We start from the raw sequence: 17,572 nt of genomic DNA on the forward strand, positions 1-17,572 counted from the left end.
AAAAAAAAAAAAAAAAAAATTACAGATTGCAGGATTCACCTTCAGGGAGTTTCTGATTTAGTACTTTTGGGATGGAGTTGAGCTGCGGGTATACAGGCCTGAGCTCTGCCTCCTGTCAGATCAGCAGCAGCATTAGATTCTCACAGGAGTGCGAACCCTATTGTGAACTCTGCATGTGAGGGATCTAGGTTGCACGCTCTGTATGAGAATCTAATGCCCGATGATCTGAGGTGGAACAATTTCATTCTGAAACCACCCTCACCGCCACCCACCACCCACCACCGTTCATCTAAAAACTGTCTTCCATGAAACTGGTCCCTGGTGCCAAAAAGGTTGGGGACCGATTTACCCAACATCCAGTATTCACAAAGAGCATATAAGCTCTACACAAGGCACTGATCACAAACTTTATGAGTTTATATCCCAGGTTCTACTTTGACATTTTGCTGTTTCCTTTAGTGATGCTCAATGTTCATTTGCCAGGAAATTGGGAAAATCAACAGGCCCTTTATTATTTCAGGGTGACCAAGGCTTTCCAGATGAACCCAAGGAAAGTGAAAAAGCTGATGCTAATAACCAGACAACAGATCCGCAGCTTAAGAAAGGCAGCCAAGTGGAGGCACTCTTCAGTTATGAGGCTACCCAACCAGAGGACCTGGAGTTTCAGGAAGGGGATATAATCCTAGTGCTATCAAAGGGTAAGTGCTACTCCAAGATTATAGAAACAAATTAACATGTTAGCAGAAACAAGGTCAAGGGCAGAGAGAAGAAAACATCAATAATCTACAAACAAAACTTTAGCCAGTGTTTTCAACCTGCTTCCTAGCATCTAGCTGGAGGGAGCAAAGCTGAGCACTCAGACTTTTCCTGTCTATTGTTCTAGTAGCCACGAAGGCAACAAGAAGCTGAGATTTTTTTTTTTTTTTTTTTTTTTTTTTTTTTTTGAGAGAGTTCCCCTCTGTCGCCCAGGCTGGAGTGCAGTGGCACAATCTCAGCTACTGCAACCTTCCCCTCCTGGGCTCAAGCGATTCTCCTGCCTCAGCCTCCTGAGTAGCTGGGATTACAGGCGCCCACCACCATGCCTAGCTAATTTTTGTGTTTTTAGTAGAGATGGGGTTTTGCCATGTTGACCAGGCTGGTCTCAAACTTCTGGCCTCAAGTGACCCACCTGCCTCGGCCTCCCAAAGTGCTAGGATTACAGGCATGAGCCACCGCACCTGGCCAGTGATAACATCTTGATTATTAAAGAGGAGTATGCTTTGGAAACCATGGATTTTCATTCCCAGAGGTAACAAATTGGCTGGAATCACTTTGCCTTTGCATCAAGCCATACGACCTTCTGCAAACCATAGTTCTTTGAATTAATGTACTTTTCAAAGAGAAAAGTAGGTAAATTTTGCCTTAAAAACCAGCTATTTAGAACTATGCTGTCTCCGGCGACTTTCTTGATTCTGTTTGAAATGAACAGACTAAAAACTGAAACAGCATGCCTGTAATCCCAGCTACTAGGGATGCTGAGGTAGGAGGATTACTGGAAGCCAGGAGTTCAAGGCTGTTGCCTGGGCAACACAGCAAGACCCACTTCTTAAAAGTGGAGGGTTCTAAGAATCCCTCGGAGAGGGATCAATTCCTGGGCCCACTCTCCAGAGATTCTGATTCTGATTCAGGTCTGGGGCGGGGCCCACCAACTTGCATTTCTACCGAGTTTCCAGGTGATGCTGGTCTACTGCCTACGCTCTAAGAAGCACCATTCCAACTCGTGGTTTGCCAGCCTAATTCTCTACCTGGACACAAAAAAGTCCCATCATAAAAGCCCTGCTCATATGCTGAGTCTGTGAACTACCAATGCAAAGCAGTGAAAAACTACTATCAATTATAACAGAAAATCCAACAGACAGAGTGGGAAATTTGAAAGTTAATGGGGGTAGGTGAGTGTGGTGGCTCACATCTGTAATCCCGGCACTTTGGGAGGCTGAGGTGGGTGGATCACTTGAGGCCAGGAGTTCAAGACCAGCCTGGCCAACATGGTGAAAACCCATCTCTACTAAAAATGTAAAAATTAGCTGGGTGTGGTGATGCACATCTGTAGTCCCAGCTGCTAGGGAGGCTGAGGCAAGAGAATCACTTGAACCCAAGAGTGGAGGTTGCAGTGAGCCAACATTGCACTACACTCCAGCCTGGGTGACAGAGTGAGACACTATCTTAAAAAAATAAAAATAGGTCGGGCGCAGTGGCTTATGCCTATAATCCCAGCACTTTGGGAGGCCAATGTGGGCGGACTGCTTGAGGTCAGGAGTTCAAGACCAGCCTGGCCAACATGATGAAACTCTGTCTCTACTAGAAATACAAAAATTAGCCAGGTGTGGTGGTATGTGCTTATAATCCCAGCTACTTAGGAGGCCGAGGCAGGACAATCGCTTGAACCCAGGAGGTGGAGGTTGCAGCGAGCTGAGATTGCACCACTGCACTCCAGCCTGGGTTACGGAGTGAGACTGTCTCCAAAAAAAAAAAAAAAAAAAGTTAATGCGGGTAGAGAGAGTATACAAGTCTGTAGCAATTAATTAAAAATATGAGTAGTATAGGCCGGGCATGATGGTTCATGCTGGTAATCCCAGCACTTCGGGAAGTCAAGGTGAGTGGATCACTTGGGGTCAGGAGTTTTGAGACCAGCCTGGCTAACATGGTGAAACCCCATCTCTACTAAAAATAAAAAAATTAGCCGGGCATGGTGGCACGCGCCTGTAGTCCCAGCTCCTCGGGAGGCTGAGGCAGGAGAATCACTTGAACCGGGGAGGTGGAGGTTGCAGTGAGTCAAGATTGCACCTTTGCATCCCAGCCTGAGCAAGAGTGAGACTGTCTCAAAAAAATAAATAAATATATATATTATATATATAAAATTTATATATAATATATATAAAATATATATAATATATATATAATGTTGTAGTAATATAGAAGCAGACTGTTCCAACAAGAGAGAATGGCAACTCAGTGGGAAGAACTGGGTTGAACACCTTCCAGTGCCACTTTCTAGGTGCCTAAATCAACCAACCAGCTCAGTTGTCTGGAGTTTGGGAGAGGGAGCAGGAATAAAATGACAGAACACACTAAAACAACCTTTTGGGTAGATATGGAGAGAAGCCAGTGCACTTCTTACTATGACCTACCTGTACAAGTCTAAGTTGAGGAAGTACCCATATTGTAGCACTTCAATAGAAAACAGAATTTAGCACAGTCAGGGTAGGACAGAGGGGAGTTCAATTGCATTCAAGTTATGAGACGGTCTCATCTGCAAAGTGTTTCTCAAACTCTAATGCCCATGTGAATCACCTGGGGATCTTCCTAAGTGGATTCTGACTCTGGTGTGGGGTGGGTCTGGGATTTTTCGTTTCTAATAAGCTTCCAGTCCACGACCTACCCTGTAAGTAGAAAGCATCAAGACAGTGATTTGCAGTTAGAATTACCGAGGGAACTTTTGAAAAAACTGCTGCCCAGTCACACCACACATTAAAGCAAAATTTCTGCGGGCAGGATCCAGGCACCAGGGCCTTAATGTCTGATCTAGATGTACAAAGACAAACTTAACTGGCTGTGTGGTCAGGTAGGTGGGCTTTGGAGATTATACCTAAGTTGTCTGATTTTTACTGGCAGAATGGCTCTGAACAAACTATTCACCTCTCTGGGTCTCCTTTTCCTCAGTAAAATATGGATACCTACAAGTTATTATGAAGTCTGAATATATTTTTTAAGTACAATGCCTGTACTCTATTAAAGGCTCTGAGTAGGAGCTATTAAAATCTTTATATTTTACAAACATGTACTAACCCATCACTAGCTCCAACTCAGCTGTTTAATGGAGTTCAGTGAAAAGAAGTTTACTAATGAACTTTCATTTTTAATATATTTAACCAATGGCATGTCCCTTTTCTGTAGTCAAAACAAAGATTGCCAACAAAGCACAGGTAAGGCACAGAAACTCACCCCTATCACCACAGCACTTTGGGAGGCTGAGTTGGGTGGATCACTTGAGCCCAGGAGTGAGACCAGCCTGAGTGACAGTGAGACCCTGTCGAGGCTGGGGGTGGGGAAAGGATGGAAATTCTATTTACGAATTCGTTGTTCAATTTCTTTGACCTTACTTCTCTATCTGGTAACTTTTTGAAAAACATAATTTATCCTTCTGCATTTTGCTCCTTCATTATCATGTTAAGACAGATCAATAAGATGGTTAAACCCAGTGTTCACTCTCAAACCACTTTGCAATACTGTCTTTGCCCAGTTGATCACAATTAGGGGTGGGGAAGGGTGACCAATAAAAAATTCTGTGTGGAAGAGCCAGACAGGGTAATCTTCCTACAGTGGTTTTAGAAATCCATGTGTACTTTTCCTTTTAACAGTGAATGACGAATGGCTGGAAGGGGAGTGCAAAGGGAAGGTGGGCATTTTCCCCAAAGTTTTCGTTGAAGAATGCGCAACTACAGATTTGGAAAGCACTCGGAGAGAAGTCTAGGATGTTTCACAAACTACAAAGCGGAAGAAAATGAAGCCCCTATTACCTGTTTGTAAGATTTAGCACCCTTCTGCTGTACACTATACTGGGACATTACAGTTTGGAAGTGTTAACTATTCCCTGTTAAAATTTAACCTACTAGACAATGATGTGAGTACCTAGGATGATTTCCTGGGGCACAGCGGGTGAGGGGATGGGGACAGGTGAATGGAGGAGTTAGGTGAGAGGAGGAGCGGATGGAAGTGTCTGGAAAGGGCACCAGAGGGTCTTCCAGGTGCTGATCCTGTTTCTTGATCTGAGAGCTGGCTACCCAGCTGCGTTCACACTGTAAACATTCATCAAGCTGTACATTTGATTGGTGTACTTTTCTGTCTCATACCGCAAAAAAAAAAAAAAAAACTATCTTACAAAAACAAGACACGAAGTCCAGGCCCAAGGACTAAGTACAAATATTCCTGTTTCTGACCAATTACTATAATTGACTCTTAAGACTTGAAGTAACCTTATTCATGAAGTATATACAAATAAACTTTTCTTTTTTCATTACGTGTTGCTTAAACAGAACCTAGACTGAGTGAGGGTCTCATGGAATACAACACTCAATTCCACAGAGAATTTATAGAATTACATACCTTTGTACATTATCAGAGAGGAACATGTGTTAAGAACTCAATACTGAATATATATCACCGACATTTAAGCAATGAAAAACAGTGGTGTTCATGAAGCCAGTTGGTAAGTAGTATATTGTTAGCTGACATTTGGTAATACAGTTATGCATTGCTTCACAATGGAGACATGATCTGAGAAACATGTTGTGCAAACATCATCTAGAGTGCACTTACACAAAACTAGATGGTATAGCCTACTACACAGAAAGGTTACCAGGTATAGCCTACTACACCTAGGCTACAAACCTGTACAGCATATTACTGTGTTCAATACTGCAGGCAACTATACCACAATGGTAGGCATCGGTGTATTTAAACATACAGGTCAGCAAAAATGTATTATAATCTTACGGAAGCATGATTGTATATGCAGTCCATTGTTGACCAAAATGTTGTTATATGGTAAATGACTGCATATACTATACTAATATACATAACAGAATGCTATGGATTTGGCTAAACCAATTGTCCAATTTTTCAGGACTAACTTGGGTGAAGGATTCTGTAACTATTAGACCTTAAGGCCTGGCCTTAATTCCTCTCCCTACCCCCTTCTTCTTGTAGCGTATGTGCAGCTTTGCTAACAATTTTTCAAGTGTGTAGGCACTTGTAAAAAGTAGAATAAGGAAGTGAAAACTGCAGACTGAATCAACACATAGGTGAAATGACAGTCGGTCAGGGTGAGCACACAGACATTACGGTTTGCTACAGCACTGGCTTCCAGCACACAGTTGGAAGACCCAGCAAGCTACCACTAGAAACTTTGGACACAACTCAAAGAAAAGAAACCCCAAAACTAAGAAGAGTAATTAATGTTGCTGCTAATCAGATTCAGTGAATTTTTACAGGCCAAAAGGATAAACTCTCTGAACTGCCTTAGTAAGAGCTACAATAGGAATAAAAATGATGGGCTCTTAATTCCTTAACATAAGTCATTCTTTTATTAAATAAAATAATTTTGATAATTGATTTCTTACTACTCATGCCTTTCCATTATAATTAATTATAATTTCCATAATTCATTGGTCTGGAATGCTACTAAAAGCAAAAATAACCCTGAAAAATACTCAAGTTCTGACCATCTATGCCTTTCCCTGGATGACTTGTGAGTAGTTGAAATTCTTGCCTTTTAAGTTGGATTTTCTTCAATAGTTGTATCTTTTAGGATAGAAAAGAAACAATCAATACACAGATCTGGTTGGAGAGAACATGGTTTAATTAAAGGCAAAGCTGATTTTCAGCAGCTGCAGGTCTTGCACAGACAGACAAAAACAAAAAACAAAATCCAGAAAACAAAACAAAACAAAAAACCAGGAAAGTTTACTACACAAAACCAGTTTCTGATAAAGATTCTCCTCCCCCTCCTCATTACTCCACAGTGAGGATGGTAAGGCGAGGAATCCCGCCCCAAGTCAGAAAACATTCCAAACACCAAATTCTCATGCAGAATGGGGCTTTAGATGGGAGCTGGGTATTACTGGGAGTGAGATGGTAAACCTGGTTAGCTTGTCTAGGGCGCAAGAATCAGTGACAGTTCAAACACTGGAATGTTGCAGCTGCCTGAATGCAGAGCTCAAACACACAAACTGGGTAAAGGTAGTAGGAAAAAGGCTTCGGAAGAGGAGAGAAAGATGGACACAGGGAAGGGGCTGAAGAGAAGCACAAAAGGTTTCATATTGCCATTGGGTGGGGGGCTTCACCTTTTCAGACCTTTCAAAAAAACAAAACAAAACCCAAACACCATATCAAACTAAAAGAGCAATAATGTAAGCATACTGGGGGGGCGGGGTGGGGGGGACTCCAACCACTCTCTCTGAAGAGCAATGAGCATTATCTCACCCCTTTTCATTGCTGGGGTTGCCCAGACTCCAGTGACAACTGGGGCTCCTGGATGTGCTTTGCTCTACAGCTGTGTTCCAGCTCTTAAGTTCCACACTAACCCCATACACTCATACACACACCCCCTCCCCTCTGGGACAGCAGATGGGCATGTGTGTGTACACAAACATACAGACAAACGAGAGACCTCCCAGAAAATAAACCCTACCACTAGCACAGCAATTGAACATTTAGATTGTTTTCATAATTTCCCCTTAAAATATTACTTTTCCAGGAAATGCCTAACAGAAATGCTGTCCTTCTGTTTCTACGCAAGTACTTTTTCAGTCCTCTTTCCTCCTAATAAATATCAAATAAAGAGTTTATTTTCCTTTCTTTCGCCTTTTCCAAAATGGACGACGTTGCGTTTTCTTCTGTGCGTGACGTGCACATGTCCGTGTTGCCTTGAATTTCACTCTGAAAGTGGAGGCTGGGAGACTGCAGCTGGGCAGGGGCCTGGGCCCTCTGTGGGCTATGCAGATACTGCCGCATCCTTCCTCTTCAGACTGTCTTTTGGGCCCCAACTGCTGGACCCCATGCTGTTGCTTCTTGGGGAGATGTGATGTTGTACACATTAGGAATAAAAACAATTACTAGCATACAGCATCGGGTAAAAAAGGGATGGAGGTGGGGCAGGAGGGTGGGAAGTAGAATGGGGGCACAAAAACCAACCAAACAAAAAATAACCACACTGAAAGCTTCTACCTATTAGAATGTTCCAGGCTGTGAATGGACTAGCCTGCCTTCTGCGAGACTGCTTGCTGTGCGACTGTAAAATGTACAGGAATCAAAAACGTAATTTGAAATCCTACAGCAGTCACCTGCTAGGCCAGTCCAGCACCACCACCCACACTGCATCCTCGATTGGGGCTCGAGCACCTACAGAGTGAAGGGCATTTCCTGCTGGAGTCTCCTGGCCAGAGGAGGGCCTACCAGAGCCTTCTGAGAGGCCTTGAACTCTCCCTTAGGGAACACTTCCACTGGCTGAAGAGGTCGGTTCCCCATCCTGTCACCACCAACCTCTCACAGGAGCAGTGAACGGGGCTTTCCTTGCTACACACTGACTAGAAGCACACCTGTGTATGGAAGAATTCAGTGTGATATTTTACTACTGAGAGTAATAATAATAAAAGATGTTTAAGAATAATTTCAACTACATTCTCAGTCAGCAAAGCAACCATTAATGGATTCCTATTTTATTCCCCAGAGGGAAAAAGGACTGAGAAGTTCCCATTGGCTTCTCCCATCTGCCTTCCCTTCTCAGCTTTCACTTCCCATGTGGCTGGGGACATGCACGATGGAGAAGGTGAGAGGCGGTGATACCAAGTAACTGAGTGAGATAAACAGCAGTTCCTCTCTCTCTCCCTCCGGAAGGCCCCGGGGGGATGGAGAGTTCCTGATGGATTTTTCTTTTTGTTGCACTGCGAACATTTCGTGCACACTCAGCGGGCTGGTGGAATACTTACACCCTCTTGACAGCAAGAAACAGAAAAGAGGGCTGCCACCTGCAGGGGACTGTGTGGGCCAGTCCTGCAAACCCAACATGCCATGGTTTATGGAGCCTTCATTCCCAGGTTGCCACTTTGGCCTCAGTGTGGAGGGTTCATGGTGCCTTGTCCCCGTTGCTGTTTCTGCTTCTGCTGCATTAACAGCTGCTCCAGAGCGGAAGGTCCAGGATGCATCATGGAACTGGACCAGATAGACTGAAAAACAGTCCAGATCTTGTCAGCAGAGGTCAAATGCCCAGTTGTCTGAAAGGGATTTGTTTTTCAATCCCAGCCAAATATAAAGGCATACATACGGCCCCAAAACCAAACCCCACTCCCCACAAAAATCCAGCTATTAGAAAAAGTCATTATAAGATTCTTAAAGCTAGTTAGTTTCCATTAAGACTGTTTTAAACCAGAAGAAGTGAAATCACATTTTATGTCAAGTCTTTTTACTGAAACTCGGCTGTATGTGGTACCACACAGGGCATTTACTATAAAAGTTTTAGGCAAACAAAATATTTCTAAAATTAGATACTCTTATTTTGTCAGAAAAGGCTTAAATCAAACATTCCAAAATGAATCAGAATTTTCTTAACCTTAGAACGAAACTAAAACCTTTGTTTTTGTCCTCCTGAAGATACTTCTTTACCACTAGTGAATTCAGAAATTAAAAATTATCACTCAAGAATCTTGTAAGGCAGACCATGTTTCTAGAACTTTGCTATATATGTGCTATGTATCAGTCAACTGCGAGGGCCTGAGAAGTCTAGCTATTTATGTGAATGAAAGCAGAGACATCTTTGCTATAATAATCTTGTGGTTCTTGTTCCTGAAATCTACTCACCTTTAGGCTTTCCATGAGGACAGCAGAGGAATCCTCCATGGAGGGGCCATGGCCTGTCCAGGTGCCACTCGGAGTGCTGGCCTGATGCCAACTGCTCTCAGAGGATGACGTCGCTGAGAGATAATCAATGCCAAACCCACCCATGGCTAAGGGATGAAAAGAGATAAGAAAAATTCAAGAAGACGTTCTATCACTACCAATTGCCAGACCCCAGGGAAGGATAGAGTAAATTCTTTCAATTTTGCTTGGCAATGAAATGTAGATCTCACCTGGCTTATCAGTTTTCCACCGATCTGCAGTCCTTCTATCCCTGTTATCTGGAGTCCCAATGGGTCCAAAATTGGAGAATGGAACAGAATTATGGTTGTGTGTTGGAGGAGAACTGGGCAGGCTGCTTGGGTTAGAGGAATGAGGAGACTGGCTGGCTGGTGTTGAATGATCTATCAAATAACAGTAACACAGGATATAGTAAATCATTGTTTCACAAACATACAAAGAACTACAGGTTCCTATAGATCTGATCACTAAAATTCTAACAATAACCACAGGGCTTTGAAGGAAAGGGAAACTAAAGGCTCCAAAGAGATCTGCTAGATGCACTAATTTGCCCTGCCACACATATCTAAGGCATATTCTTCGCCTTAAAAAAGCAAAACAAAATAGTAGGCAATTTTTGTCAACAGAATGAATGCACTATTCTGGCACGACTATTTCAGATACATATTTGTTGGTCTTATGTATCAGAAAGAATTTGCTAACCTTAAGAATTACTATTTAGTCAGACTCTATTATAAGTTAAAAATCTCAATTTTAAAAAGTGCGGAGCTGGGCACAGTGGTGTGCAGCTGTAGTCCCAGCTACTTGGGAGGCTGAGATGGAAGGACTGCTTGAGCCCAGGAGTTTGAGTCTAGAATGGGCAACACAGCAAGATGCTGTCTTTAAAAAAAAAAAAAAAAAAATGCAATTTTTCTGCAAAGAATGAACAACTACAAATAAAACTAAAAAACAGCTGGGAACCTAAGACAGAACCTCTATTTTCTCCCTTACATCTCTGCTGGCTACTGAGGATGTAAAAAGCTTTGTCAGTCGCATTTAATACATAAACTGGCTTTTTTCTATTTCCTTTCAGAAGTTACAAAAATAAACAAACAAAAAATTTAAAAACCCAACAACTGATATATTTACAATTACAGAATCTCACTATCCCTTAATCAAACTGAGGGTACAGGAAATGCAAGGTCTATAATTTAAAGAGTAGTTAATACCTGAACTGGCAGGAAGTGATGGAGACCACGGAGTCCCTTCAAAAAGGGAATACAGAGATGTTTCCTGGGGGGCCATTGAGGGATTGAGTTCTGCTTTGGAGCTGGATGTCAGGTTTTTCCCATATACCTCATTGAACATACTATTATTTGGGTATCTTTCCTGAAAGACATGACGGTGAAGTTATAAGCTCACTCCGAGGAAAGAGATTTGAGAAAATCCAATGGCTCGTTCATGGATGCTGGGTACACCTTAAGCTTTTCTTAGGAAGAGAAATTTTGAAGGCTTTTATTTCTTTCTGTTTCAATTTTCCAGTCAAATTAATTTTCCTCTTTGCTTTCTCTCACCCTTAAATTTGCTCTATGTAAATTATCCAGGTTGAAAATGTGAATAATTTATTTGGCTCAACAACAGAGCCCTAAGGGTTTCAATATTAATGAGAAGTTAAAGGGTTTTAACTCATGATGTACAAGTCACTAGTATGCCCCGATCAGAGACAAGAGGGGTAACATCAAATATCTGGAATACACTAATATATGGAAAATAAAGAAAAAACAGATATACTGAAACAGTATGAGAAAGACACTGATCAGCTGACACCAAAAGCACACAGCAGGATTCTTCACTGTTCACCTACCTGATTGAGAGAGAATCCGGTGAGGGACAGGAAAGAGGATGAATGTGACATGAGCTCTGAGGGCTTCTCCAATAAGGATTTCTTCACAGTCCCAGAAAAAAAGGTAATTAAGTTATACCTTCCATTTTCTTAATATTAATCTTACCATACTATGGTATGGAACCAAAGCAAAAGCATGCCTGTATTCGCCCATTGAGTACAATTTGAGGCTCAGAAGACGTGAATTCAAATCTGTTCATACCAAGACACCGCCTAAGTGCCAGTCGCCACAGGTGAGTAGAATCCTCCTTTCAGATCAAATCTAGTCAGAGATTCTATTCTGGCAGGGACCAGCGACCCTGGTAAACAGCACTTTGAGTGTTTATGAGGCATGGACCTCAGGAATCCCCCTGTTAACAGTTGCACTTAAAATAATCTCAAAACAAAATGCTGAACTGTTCCAACACTGTTCCTCTCCACCCTACAATTTTTAAAACATTAACACTGGTGACTTTTTAAAAGCCTTTCAAACCCATTTGACAAATGTCTTTGTTAATATGCTTCTTAAGCAGCTCTATTTGCAGTATACAGTAAAATAGTTGCTAAAAATCAAGTTTACATTTATTAATGGCCCTAGCAAAGTCATTAGGAGAAACAAAGCTGAATCTCTAATGCTGTCACTGAATAGCTGGCTAACAAAACATTACTAAATACCTACGACAAGAGAAGCACTTTGACATACGTTGTATCACTAATGTTAAATACAGGAAGGGTTACAGTCAATGATTTTTTATTCATTGTTTTTTAAACATGAAAAAAAAAAAAAAAAAAAAAAAAAACCCTGAAGATACTCCCACTTGTTCTACCATCAGCTCCATTTCCACTGAAAGGAACACTAACGAAACAAGAACTAAGGGATTAGGAAACAAGTGGACAAAGCAGCACTACCCTCAGTCCTTCAAGCCACTCCAGCATAAAAGCAACAAGAAAGGCAAACATGTAGAGGCAACAGTATAGCAGCTGGGCTTCCACAATCCCTGTGCACTCAATCATGGCACTACTACCATTGAAGTCTCCAGGGGGTCTTTTATTGCTCTTATTTCATAACTTGGTATGGGGCCCCTACTGCTACCACCCAGGCAAATTCTTAACGGAACTTCAAGTGCCAAGGATGGCAGCAATGTCATGAAAGCTGTTAAGGTTTTATTTCTCTTGACACTAAAATTAATGTATTTTAATTTTACGAATGTGTGCTTGCCCTGTGTTTATGAGAAAGCAAGAAAGTAAAATTCACTATCTTTTAATGTTTTATTAAGTTGCAATAGAGGGGCAAAAGCCTCATAGCATCCATCTTTCTTTCCATTTTTATACTCCCCACCTACAGTAAAATATAATATAAACACTGACAAGCATACAGAATGATGTTCTCTGAAATGCAGGATGAGTTCTCAGATTTCATTTTATGTGATTCTAGTTATTTATTTTGATATTTACTCATTTATGACACTCTGACAATGTTTATAAGTAGAATCCTCTTCATTTTTACTCATTCTGTTTATGAATCCAATTTTGAATTTAGATCAGGGCTCCTTCTGCATTTAGTTAACCAAACAAAAAAGAGCCATATACTATTCAATAATGTCAGTTAAAAAAAAATCGAGAACATATTTCCTTTCATATTTTGGCTACATATGAGAAACAAATCTCACTGTTCCTAAGCAAGATTAAATGACACTTAAAATTTCTGGGTCCAGATGGAAGTGTCACCTGCAAAGTGAGTTAATTTGTCACCTCACACCCTGTGTGTTACCAGCTCTGCAGAATGTTTTCTGGATAACACATAAAACCAAGGTACGTCTCTACAATTTGGGAGAAATATAAAGTCAGAAATGCTTTGTTATATCCTACTACCATCTTAAGGTTGGTTTAGGGAATTAGAAAATATGTTTTACAGTTCTGAAAAGGACAGTCCCAGGAAGATAAGAAATCACCTAATCTGTGTACTACAATATCTCAGAAAAGCAGCTGGGAGTTAGAGCAAGAAGCAGAATTATGTCAAATACATACAAAAAGGCTTCGTCCAGGAAGAGAGGCGAGAGGCCCCAGCAGAGCCGGGTAAAGATCAGGAGGGTTAGAAAAAATCAGCTCTTCCTCTTCCTCCAAGGCAGCCAGACTCTTTAACAGGTCCGGAGGAAGCAGAGGGGAGCTCTTGGGGTCCTAGTGACAGAAAGGATCACAGTGAGATGCAATAAGGGACAACAAAAGCATAAAGGAATAGTAGTATGATTAGGTGGAAGAAGACAACTACAGTCAAGGGGATAGTGAGATAGATGGTATTAGGCAAAGAAAAAAGGCTCTGAAATGCAAAGGCAAAGCAACACAAGGACAATACTGGAGAAAGTTCAAGACAATAGAAAAGCAAAAATACTGACAGAGCAGAACACAAAAGGTGAATGTGGCTAGTTAAGTAAAACAATGCTATGGAGCAAAATAATTGGCATCTCTTGTGCTAACGAAGAAAGAAACAGATCTTTTAAAAAGTTACTAACATTCACCTGCTTCTCATGAATAAAAAGGGCAAAGAAAGGGACCTCCACTGTCCAAGATAACTGGTTAACTTTGTTCCTCTCAGAGAGCAACTTATTTAAGTATCAGTAAACCTATTTTTAAACTTAGATGATTCAGCCCAACTGAGAGGAGTGCTTTGTCTCAGAATTCTCTAACATGCTGTTTTAGAGATTTCTGTACATGGTTTCTTTGCCAGACCATCAGAGTTCTGAATCAGTTACAGAATTCTTCAGCTTCCAAACTAAAACATACTGTGCAACTTTGAGGAGGAAACCAAGAGCTACACCAATACTCAGTGGCATTCTATAGTACTAAAGAATAAGAGTGGCCTCTTTATAAGATCCATTTGAGATATTCAAAAGATAGTCAACCCCAAACCTATCTCCAAAATGCCCGGTGATAGGAAAGAACACACACCTCAAATGGCATCCTGGGTACAGGATCCTGCTCTGGACGGAAGACTCCTGGTGACCGTTTGCCCCTGCGGTCTATATTTGCTTGCTGTGCCATTACAGATCTGTTATCAGCCATGCTGTAGGAAGAATCCCAGTAGAATTCTGGGACCTTGACTTCTGAGGGATTATGGTTATATGGCTCCATGGGAAAAGGCTTCATTTTTTTTTCTAGAGGCTGCTGCTGCATTACAGGAGGTTGCAATGACGGCTCAAACAGTTTTATGGGGTCTTGGGTCTGAAGGTAGTAGGGCTGTTTCACAGGCATAATTTTCCCTAATGGGCCTTGAACCTGAGGGGGATTCCACAGCTGTTTGGAGGCATCTGCCTGTTGATACTAAAAAAGAGATGCCTGTCATCAAGGTGAGGATAAAATGCAATATTACTTATAATGAATGCTAAAGAATCACAGAATGAACTTGAGGTGTTTTCCAAGCAACAAAACTCTAGGCAAGGCAGCAGTTTCCTTTACCTTTTGGGCTTTTCAATACACAGAGCTTTTTGGGAACAGATTATGGGCACCACACTCATATTTTCTTTTAATTCAACTATTTAAGAGGGTTAATGAATGAATGAATATATTTACATAAGAGTGTTTGTTTCCCCTTTCTGCTTCAAGTGCTATGCTTCAAACGACAACATTTAAGATCGGTGTCACATCTGTCTTAGTACCTCATCAAGACTGTGATTCTATTTCCCTAGTAGTTTATGTTCCTATAGAATTATTTGCAGAAAATCCATTTTCAATAAAATGGACATTTAGCAGCAACCAAGAATGGTAGTTAAGATCTAGTATTATACACTTTACAAAAGTAAGGAAAACATTTGAACTTTCATAAACAGTAGAGACAATACTTTTGCCTTCTCATAATCACTACAAATCTAAACAAGAAGTATGTCAAAGTTCAATCAGCATTTCTAACATTGAATCTTTCAGCATTTCCCTTTATTTCATTCAGCTGGACAGTATACACAACTGTAACTTACCTGCTGGAATCCAGAGTGGTGAGGCGGGCTTTTCCCCAAAGCCGGCACAGCTTTTGTAGGGGACTGTTGTTGCTGAGTTAGAGCTTGAACCTGCAACTGGCTTGTAGACTGTGCTGTTGGCTGAGCTGGTAAAGATGTAAGGGGTTGCTGGGAAGGTGGCTGTGATTGTTGAGGTCCCTGGTTCATTGGCCCTGGTCCAGAGGGCCGTTGCTGGCTGTAAGGAATGTGGGACTGTTTCCCAGCTTGCACCTGGTTTCCTGCTGGAGAGTGAGCTGTAGGCTGAAGAAAGGTTCCTGGGACAGAAACACCAGCTGGGAAGGTGTAACCTGAGCCCATAGAAAATGCCACAGGAGGGGGGATAACATATGTTGGTGGTGGAAACCCTTCAAAACAGAAGAACACAGATTTAGTTCTAAAGAAACAGCAAAAAATTCATTTTTTTAAAAACAGGTAAGTAGAGGGAGTCCTCTAACACATCATAAAAGAGATCAGTCATGTTGTCAATCTTTAACTTGATTTGAAGAATTAAAAATAAACTATTGACACTTTTCCTCTATCCACTGAAGTAATCAGTGTTGTGTAAGTAGCTTCTGTGTTCAGTGATAGGATTTCCTTCATCCTAACAAACATGCACTTGCATGTACACTACACAGAAACATTTCAAAAATAATTTTATAAGCATTAGGGAAAACAGAACTTTCTTTGGGTTAGTAACATTACTCTAACAGAATACACATTTCTCAGTGAGTGAACAGAAATTCTTGCACAGAAAAGATTAAGTAGAAGAAATTATAAAACATATTTACCTGGCCTGCTGGGAAGAGGAGGGAAGGCTCCAGGGTGATGAATGGGGATGAACTGGGAGTTACTTGCTTGAGTTGGGGTTTGAGTTACAGGTGTTTTTCTGGCTTCAGACACTGGAGTCTTTCTTAGTTCTGTCTGGGATTTTACCTGTGACCAAGAGAAGCAAAACTATAATAAACTGAAACTCAAACGTGTCAGAAAAAAGACCCTACTCTTAAGAAAGTATTTAAAACCTCATTAGATCAAAAAGGACATGCTGAAGATATTTAAATTCACCTAAGTTAAAAATGGAATATCAAAGCAAATTATTTAATAGCCAATAAAAGATAATTTTACTATCTTAGTTTTACTAATTATTTTGCTTTCCCATGATCACAAAAATCCAAATATGTAAAGGACCTTAGAGTCCATTTGTTTTACAAATGAGATGCCTGATGCTAACAAGCTGAAAAAAACTTGTGTATGACTTTAAGTTGCTTGTTCTGGGGACCAGGGTTCTCTATACTCTAATTCATTAAACAGCATACATGAATTATGAACTAATAGTGACTGTTAACCCATAGGTGAGTTATTTTGGCCCTCAGTTTAATTTCATCTGGGTAGCCATATGTGTACAGTCAGGCATCCACCTTCCACCCTGCAACTTTACCACCCTTCAGAATAAATAAGGATACTTTCAGCAGTAAGGAACAGGCCCTGAGATCCTATAGATGGAGCCAGAGAGTAGATGTCATATGCACCGCTCAAAGTTGAGCAAAATCAGGGAAAATTATTAGCATTTATAGAAAACTCGGGATGAGGTACAGAGTGTGGTGATATGTTGACTCTTTCTCACTTTAATCATTTATGGCTGATTTGAGATGGATGAGAAACCAAAAAAGGAGATTCTGTTTTCAGTACGACCTTATTGGGAGCAGTTAGAGAATGGAGGCAGGGTAAGCAGAAAATGCTGGACTCATTATCCCCAAAACTCTGATCCTTTGGCTTTCTAGTTCATTTTTTTTTCTTGCCTTTCCCTAGCATCTCTCTCTCCCCCATGTCTTAATTTCTACCTTGTCTTTTGTTTCTCTCCCTGATATAATCTTAAAATGGAACTATTATTATTTTTCTTTCTCAAAAAAAATTAGAGAAATACATCAAAGGTACTACTGATTTGTAAGCAGCCTTCAACCATGTAAACTTTCTCATGCAAACACATACATTTGCAAAAGTGTGTTAACAACTCACATGGCCACTTAAGTATTTATTCAAACATTAATAGTATCAATAAAACCATCACAGAATAAAGGCCCTTTTCTGTTTATATGAAATCATCTTATCTATTTGGAAAAATATTTTAATAAAAAGAAAGTCACAAATAACTGAGCAGTACTTATCTTTTCCCAGCAAGAAACCTGGGTTCTTCCTTTATAAATTCCCAGGATCCAGGATGAGATTAAAGTGATATTAATACCACTAGCTGGGACAAGTATAATTGTCAAGAAAAAAA

At 40.8% G+C, this 17,572-nt stretch overlaps 2 protein-coding genes across 13 annotated transcripts in view; one reads left to right on the plus strand and one right to left on the minus strand.

Moving 5' to 3' along the window:
- The window catches only part of NCF2 (neutrophil cytosolic factor 2), a 36,255-nt gene extending 31,200 nt beyond the window's left edge, over nt 1–5,055 (plus strand). For all 4 annotated transcript variants that reach the window (XM_025377249.1, XM_025377257.1, XM_025377263.1 and 1 more), the window contains 2 exons: nt 521–698; nt 4,398–5,055. In XM_025377249.1, coding sequence (XP_025233034.1) covers nt 521–698; nt 4,398–4,510 — 291 coding nt within the window. In that variant the 3' untranslated portion in view covers nt 4,511–5,055. The remainder of the gene's footprint in view (nt 1–520; nt 699–4,397) is intronic.
- Nucleotides 5,056–6,376: 1,321 nt separating this feature from the next.
- Nucleotides 6,377–17,572, minus strand: part of SMG7 (SMG7, nonsense mediated mRNA decay factor) — an 87,631-nt gene continuing 76,435 nt past the window's right edge. For 4 of the 9 annotated variants that reach the window (XM_025377167.1, XM_025377201.1, XM_025377236.1 and 1 more), the window contains 9 exons: nt 16,086–16,230; nt 15,280–15,662; nt 14,258–14,629; nt 13,340–13,489; nt 11,294–11,374; nt 10,659–10,818; nt 9,663–9,833; nt 9,394–9,539; nt 6,377–8,762 (listed from right to left, as the gene is read on the minus strand). In XM_025377167.1, coding sequence (XP_025232952.1) covers nt 8,649–8,762; nt 9,394–9,539; nt 9,663–9,833; nt 10,659–10,818; nt 11,294–11,374; nt 13,340–13,489; nt 14,258–14,629; nt 15,280–15,662; nt 16,086–16,230 — 1,722 coding nt within the window. In that variant the 3' untranslated portion in view covers nt 6,377–8,648. The remainder of the gene's footprint in view (nt 8,763–9,393; nt 9,540–9,662; nt 9,834–10,658; nt 10,819–11,293; nt 11,375–13,339; nt 13,490–14,257; nt 14,630–15,279; nt 15,663–16,085; nt 16,231–17,572) is intronic. The other 5 variants (XM_025377220.1, XM_025377227.1, XM_025377211.1 and 2 more) reach the window with 3 other exon arrangements.

This window comes from Theropithecus gelada, chromosome 1, assembly GCF_003255815.1.
Source record: "Theropithecus gelada isolate Dixy chromosome 1, Tgel_1.0, whole genome shotgun sequence".
Taxonomy (NCBI): domain Eukaryota; kingdom Metazoa; phylum Chordata; class Mammalia; order Primates; family Cercopithecidae; genus Theropithecus; species Theropithecus gelada.